Source organism: Drosophila bipectinata, chromosome 3R (genome assembly GCF_030179905.1).
Source record: "Drosophila bipectinata strain 14024-0381.07 chromosome 3R, DbipHiC1v2, whole genome shotgun sequence".
Lineage (NCBI taxonomy): Eukaryota > Metazoa > Arthropoda > Insecta > Diptera > Drosophilidae > Drosophila > Drosophila bipectinata.
The window spans coordinates 1,797,090-1,804,351 of NC_091739.1; the positions used below are offsets into that span (position 1 = coordinate 1,797,090).

Sequence of the window (7,262 nt, forward strand, 5' to 3'; positions counted from 1 at the left end):
TTTTGCACCGAACTAGTTCGATAGACTGCGCTAGAGATGAACCATCAGCTGACTCATATCGATACCACGGTTTCCCATGTTTATAAAACTCTTGGGCGGATGCACTTGCTCCTTTTATAGCCGTTATCAAGCGTCGATTGGGGGATAAATAAATAAACAAGATGCACCAGGCTTACAGTGTGCATCCTATCCTGACGAAGGGCGTTCAAATTGAGTCCATTGCTGCTTATGGTAATATTCTTATAATTATTTTTGAACAATTCTTCATTACTGTTTTATTGTAGGAAACCATGTAATATTGGGCACTAATAGCGGACAGTTAATCATGTACGTTATTGAAGGTCAGAGGGACGTAGATATGAAGATGTTTAACAAAAATTTCAGCCGGAAAGCCATCAGTCAAATGGAGGTAGTGGCCGCAGAGAATCTTCTGTTCGTTTTGACTGACAACCTGGTGCAGGTGTGCGACATAAGTCGCGTGGAGAGTAACTTTGCCTTCTTGCATAGTGCACCTAATACGAAAGGCTGCACTTTGTTCACCATGGATGTGGGCTCAGAGAAATCAACTACCGGTGACGTGGTTACACTCATACGCCTGTGTTGCGCTATTAGACGGAAGCTAGTGTTCTTCTATTGGAAAACGAATATGATAGACTCCTTAGCGATAAGCATAGATCTGTCTGACGTACCGAAATCCCTTTGCTGGGTGGGCCACACAGTCTGCGTAGGCTACAAAGACCAATATGTGATTTACGACGTAAGAGCATTTATGGTTTGTTTCGTTTTTTCTTCATTAATATAGATTATGTTTTTAGATATCTGTCATACCGCCTAAAAAACACGATCTGATCCTCACCTCCTCTTCTATCAGTAGAGATCCCTGCACTTGTATTATCCGAAATAACTTTCTGGGAATTTCAAAGGATAACTACTTGGTAGTCGTCGACCCGAGTCAGTACAAAGACCTCTCCAAAGAGGAGATGCGGCCTAGTGGCATGGAGAGCAAGAACTCACCACCCCCGATACCGTGGTCAAGTTCCATTTTGGGTTTAGGTGAGAAATTTCCGGACTTTTCTGCGGAGAGAAATGCATATAATTTACGCGAAAAATTTCAGTATGGGATGAACCCTACGTCATCGGCCGCGTGAACCAATCCATCGAGGTTCGCAGTCTAATGGGAAAGGATACACTGGTGCAGATCATTCCCGAACTGGTAAAGACGCGTTTTCTGGTTCGGGCCAGCCAGGGAATCATTTTTGCAGCCGCCATCTCGGAGCTGTGGTGCATACGCCTTGTAGACATACCCACACAGCGCGAGCAGCTGATTCAACAAAGAAAGTTTCAACTAGCTATTGAGTTAACGGTTAGTTACCCACTGAAATTACTTTACGTGTAATGTAAATACAAATTTTTTTTTTTAGCAAATTTCGGATGAACCAACCGAGGAAAAGACAAAAATCATTCGTCAGATTCATATGTTAAATGCTAAGGCCCTTTTCACAAACAAAGACTTTTCAGAAGCAATGAAGGAGTTTGAAAAGGCATCTGTAGACCCATACGATGTAATCCGATTGTTCCCCAACCTAGTGCCGGAACCAAAACAAGGTAGTGAAAATTACGCTGTTCCTATGCCCAGTGTGCAGACGTTGGAGGAAACCGATTTAGAGAATGCCTACGAAGCTCTAATAGAATTTTTGAGTGCTGCCCGCCAGCGGGAAGTGGTAAAGTTGCGTGATACGAAGAACACATCAAAGTCTTTGCTAGAAATTATAGACACCACACTGCTCAAGTGCTACCTGCAAACAAAAGATTTAATGGTGGCTCCTATACTACGGCTCAATCAGTGTCACTTGGAGGAATCGGAGAGGACACTTAAAAAGTATAACAAGATCTCAGAACTTATAATTCTCTACCAGGTAAAAGGCAAGCATAGAGATGCCCTTAATTTGCTGAAAGATCAAGCAGGTCGAGAGGGGTCAGTTCTGCAGGGTCGAGAGCGTACCATACGATATCTCCAGGCGCTGGGTTCCGACCATCTTCCACTGATCTTCGAGTTCGCTGATTGGGTTTTGCAGGAAAACCCTGAGGAGGGCCTTGCTATATTCACAGAAGAGTTAATCGAGGTGGAATCCCTGCCTCGCGCTAAAGTGCTAGACTTTTTGGTAAGCAAACATAAGGCCCTGGTTATTCCATACCTAGAGCACCTGATCGCAGTATGGAATGATGAGAACACCCTGCGCCACAACGTTCTGATCAAACAGTATTTCGGAAAAATACAAAAAATGTTGACTGAAAAGGAAAAAGGGTATGTAAATATAGTTCAGTTTGACCATTTAATCATCTCTTATTTTGTCCAGGGAGGATGTTTCTGAGCTTAAGACCTTGCGCGAGAAACTTTTTAAGATGCTCAAAGAATCCGATAAATATTCACCCGATCGGGTGCTAGAGGATTTTCCTGCCAACATTCTTCTGGAGGAAAGAGCGCTTATTTTGGGTCGTCTTAAGCAGCACGATAAGGTGCTGGCAATCTTTATCCAGGTCCTGGGAGATGTGTGTAAAGCAACGGAATATGCCGAAGCCAACTACGAAGAGGACAATGAAATATTTCATAAGCTTGTTAAGTGCATCCTAATGCCAGCTGTAGAGCCTCTTTACGCAGGAGTTCCATTGCATACAGATTTTGCCACGGTCAATAGAGAGGTAGCAGTGAACCTGCTTAATAAATACGCCACCAAACTGAATCCATTTGACATTGTTCCGGTAATTCATATCTTAGTTTGCTAACTTTTATTTTATAAATATTTTTAATCCTTAATTAATTAATTAAACCTTTACAGCTTCTTCCCGATGACATGCCATTGCCTCAAATTGAGCAATACCTCGATAAATCACTTCGCAGCATGCTGGCCGAAAAGCACCAGTCGCAAATCATGTGTGGTTTGTTGGAAGCGGAGTCTAACCGCCTGGAAAAGGAATTGCAAGCCAAAAAAAATATTAGTTTCGAAGTGAACGAGTTCACGCTGTGTTCAGACTGCGAAAAACCCTTCAATATTCCACGAAGATTCGTTCGATTTCCAAATGGTGATATAGTACATCTATCATGTTATGATCGTATTGCTCAGGCAGCCGGTCAAAAATAATATTAATAATTACTATACATTTATTAGTATATAGCGATATGTGATATCAAGATAAACTAGTTTCAAATAAATGATTCTTTTAATCCCATAAATACATATTATAATTAAAATAATAAAAGAAAAATATCTTAGTAGTATTTAAAGTATTTTTGATAAAAAAAAAGTTTGTTGTGTATTTAGCAGAATAATGTACTTTAAATATTCAACTTTAACTTACTTCAAGTCACATAAAAATCTTTACCCAGGGGAAAACCTTAAACATAATGAAAAACCATATTTTACATATTTTTTTTATATATTTACAAGAAAATACTTTGCACTGGAATGGTTTTAGGTTTCCTCACTTCCATCCATAAAGCTATCTCCATCCAAGGAGTCATTGCAAATGGAAAGGTCCGATTCAGACTGCGCCCGACTGAGTGGGGGTATGGCTCCGGATAGAGACAGCGATTGCTTGCTATCTTCGTTATCTTCATCCTGCAGGCTGGGCGAGACTGCACTACGTCCCGACGTAGGATCAGTTGAACCGGCGTGACTCGCATTAGCTGAACTTGTCGGGTTTCCTAGCATTGTCGTTCCTGGAAGCTGCGTCTGTCTGATCAACGCCAAACGCTGTTGGGTTAGTTCTAAATGATGCTTGCGCCACTTAATGCGTCGATTCTGGAACCACACTTTCACTTGCGCCTCTGTCAGCTTTAGGGTGTGGGCCAGGTAGAGGCGCTCCGGACCGACCATGTACTGCTGCCTTTCAAATTCCGCCTCTAGGCACTCCAGTTGTTCGGGCGTGAAAATGGTGCGGACACGTTTGTTTTTAAGCGTACTCTTCTTGTGCGAATCTAGGAATAATATTAACGGATAAACATAAAAATATTACATAAAAATGTTGTTTTTATCCGTGACAACGTAGAGTACAAGGGTACATCGTGTTTGTGCAAATGTATCTAACAGGGAAAAGGAATCAGCACCGACCCGTGGAGTAAATTTATTCTGGATCAGCATCAACAGCCGCTCAGTTGATCTAGTCATATCTATAATCTAGCCTATAGGTGGGAGCCCTGAAAAAAATCCATCTGTAGCCTTAAAAGGAATTTTAAAAGGTAAAGAATCCAGCGACAAAATTCAGAATTTTCTGAATTTGAGCGAGCTGCCCAACTGTATGTCACCCAGTCAGTCACAAGATAAGTCTTGTCCATCCACTCTTTAACTAACCTTTCGAAGTTCTAAAAAAGTCTAGATACTAGAAACTAGCTGTACTCTTAAATAGTTTTCGAAAAATATTTTTTTTGTTTTCCCGAAATGAAATAGCATTTTGGCATCAAAACTTTTTCAAAGTACTTATCAGAAATGGCGCTAGAGAAATGTACCAAATGTACCATTTGGGGGATGGCTGTTGTGACTGATCAAGAATATATGTACATACATATGTATATACTTTATGGGATCGGAGGTGATTCCTTCTGTGGTGATTCCACTATCCTATGTGATAATATAGTAGGGCAATTTGACTATGACCGTCCTTACTTAATTATATCAGTTTGTATCAAATACATTAATGATTAAAATTTAATACATTTGTTTGTAAATGTTGTAAGAAGTGCACTTTGTTTTAGGGGAGATTAAAGGTTATGAAGCAGATGAAATTTTAATTTTTGCTTTTCGTATGCAAGCAGCATTTAATTCCGAAGCATTCACTTACCCGACTTGAGCTTCTCCCGCTGGAAACTGAGACTGGCCTGTTGCTGGGCGTGGTGTTGCTGGTGAAGCTGCTGCAGGCTCTGCAGGGCGGAAGGCGCTGCTCCAACGGCGGCAGCAACCGCCGCAAATCCTGTCTGGTGCGGATGTCCACTAAGATAGCGGCCACCAGCGCTACTATCACAGTTAAAGTTGTTTACACTTTGGCTGTTGATGTTGTTGCTGTTGTTTGTATAGCCCTTGTTTTTACCGTTATTATTGTTCTCGTTGTTGTTGTCGTGTAAGGACAGGTTGATGGCATTGTTGTAGTCTTTGCGCTGGCCCTGCAGGCCCAAAATGGCGGCGATGGTAAAGGACTTGCCCACGTCGAGGGAGGAATGCGCCGCTGCCGCCTCAATGAGCTGCGCGTGCGACGTCGCAGTGGCAGCCGCCGCCAACTGTTCCCGGTGGTGGCTGCTGCTAATGCTGTGGTTGCTACTGTTGCTGCTGTTGCTTGTGCTGCAACTGCTAGTTGTCGGTGGGTGGCTATCCGGGTGGTGGAGTTGCTGATGATGATGCTGCTGCATTTGATGATGATGCTGTTGTTGCTGATGGTGATGGTGCTGCTGCTGGTGCTCCATCTGGTACGAACTTTGACCTGCCGAGACGGCCGCCGCCGCAGCAGCAGCTGCTGCCAGCGCCGCAGTGGGCAGCGCATGATGTGGTTGACCATGTGTAGGGATTGCGCCTGCAACTCCTACTCCTCCTGTTCCTACTGCGCCGCTGGCCTGTGTGTTATGCAATGCCAAAAAGTGCGACAAGGGATTTGCGTGATATTTAGAAGGATTCTGCAGCATGCTTAGGTATTTGCCACTGTCTCCAAGTTGTCGCTACGTCGCCTCTGCAAATAGGCGAAATGCCAGAGCTTAATTGTTGCTTCAATGCATTTTTGTGTAGGGCTTTGCCGGGTGTCAACGACTCCCTGATTAAATCCACAATTAAGTGAAATGTGATCCTTGCCTGACGCAATTGCTCTACCATGAAGTGCTTGGTCAGGACTGGTCTGAGATTGAACAATGACAAAACAACTAGGAGGTTGTTGTTAGGGAGATGGAATTAACTTAATGCTTTCTCTACCCGTTAAAAAATTTAACTATTTATCTAAAATATTTAAATTTTGATTTGAACTTTAAAATAAAGACCAAATATTCAAATTGGCTCCAATAAATACGTTTTTACCCTAAATAGTATTGTCCAAAAATGGACCAAAATACAATAAATTTTAGATTTTTACATTATTTGTTATACCAAAAATCTATGAAGTTAGTGTAACGGCTTTTATTTGGCCGTTTTTTGGCAGTGTATCAGTTTGCACTGTCTGCGCGTGCATTCATTTGCTTAATTGCGTGCCCTCTCCTTTGCACACAGTCCATGATTCTACTCGCCGCAATACGATAGCCTAATTGAGACTTTGTCACAGTTTGCTGCTTCATTGTGGCTACATTCGGTGTACATCTGCTGCTGCGTTTGTTGCTGTTGTTGGTCACCCAGGGGCGTGAACTATCCCCAATCCCGCCCTTCACCTCAAATGTCGGTGCCATTGTTGGGCCGCAAGCTAACTGTGTGAATGTCTCAAGCTGAATTGGAGAAGATTTAACTAAATAGCTAACATCGTGCTCCAAGTGAGCTTCATTAAGGGAATCCAAATTTGGTGTAACAAGTGTATTTCTACAGGCTCAAAGGGAATGTGCACAGATGATCCTGAAAGATACCTATTTCCGATTTTAGGCAATTATGTTAAAGTTTATTTTATTTTATAAAAATGATAACAGATGAAATACAACGCAATAATGTATTCGTGATCTAGAGAAATTTTGTAATTTAACAGTCAAAAAACAGCAGTACTGATATACACTAAAGGTAATCAGTTGGTTTTGCTTCCCTTATTAGTGATAAATTAATAATAGAGGGGTTTCTCTAAACATAGCTTAAATCCAGTTCAAGCCACGTAAAATTCTAATGTTCCGACATATGTTCCGAGTACCTTTAAAAAAATTTGTTAACAAAAAATTAAATTTGTCTCCTAATAATATGCAGTAGTTTTATTCCTTAATGCTAAAGATAAAACTTTTTATACAATTCAGTTTCAACCTAATATTTTTGAAGTCGAAGGAAATAGCACTTTGATAAACTATCTTGAATACAATTGTCACTATATAATTAAATGTAAATTTTCTACGACTAAAAACAAAATCAAATACAAATTTGGTTTATTTTTAGAAAATATCAGACTAAATATATCAGAAAATCAGACTGAAACCTTTTAACTGCTGTTTTTAAGACTTTTCTTTTGTTCTCTTTTTACAAACCTTTCTAACAATGCAAATTGGTGTGCATTGTATTAAATGTAAATTCTTATCATGTCAAATTGTAATCCATAAATATTTCAAA

The 7,262-nt window shown here is 40.9% G+C and overlaps 2 protein-coding genes across 4 annotated transcripts; one reads left to right on the forward strand and one right to left on the reverse strand.

Moving 5' to 3' along the window:
- The first annotated feature begins 90 nt into the window (after positions 1-90).
- Vps39 (vacuolar protein sorting 39) lies at positions 91-3,232 on the forward strand. Of its 2 annotated transcripts, XM_070280947.1 has the most exons (8): positions 91-231; positions 285-327; positions 385-757; positions 816-1,053; positions 1,116-1,363; positions 1,422-2,305; positions 2,358-2,760; positions 2,838-3,232. In XM_070280947.1, exons 1-8 carry the CDS (start codon positions 162-164, stop codon positions 3,138-3,140), a joined length of 2,562 nt encoding a protein of 853 aa, XP_070137048.1. In that variant the 5' UTR covers positions 91-161; the 3' UTR covers positions 3,141-3,232. The 2 variants fall into 2 exon arrangements, with proteins under 2 accessions (XP_070137048.1, XP_017104995.2); XM_017249506.3 differs by having other exon boundaries at positions 285-757.
- A 210-nt stretch (positions 3,233-3,442) lies between these two features.
- On the reverse strand, positions 3,443-7,262 carry LOC108130749 (homeobox protein Hox-A5). Of its 2 annotated transcripts, none has more exons than XM_043212059.2 (3): positions 7,181-7,262; positions 4,837-5,712; positions 3,443-3,976 (listed from the first exon to the last, which is right to left on the reverse strand). In XM_043212059.2, the coding sequence occupies exons 2-3, from the start codon at positions 5,666-5,668 to the stop codon at positions 3,471-3,473; spliced, it is 1,338 nt and encodes a 445-aa protein (XP_043067994.1). In that variant the 5' UTR covers positions 5,669-5,712; positions 7,181-7,262; the 3' UTR covers positions 3,443-3,470. The 2 variants fall into 2 exon arrangements, with proteins under 2 accessions (XP_043067994.1, XP_070137049.1); XM_070280948.1 differs by lacking the exon at positions 7,181-7,262 and adding an exon at positions 6,120-6,137.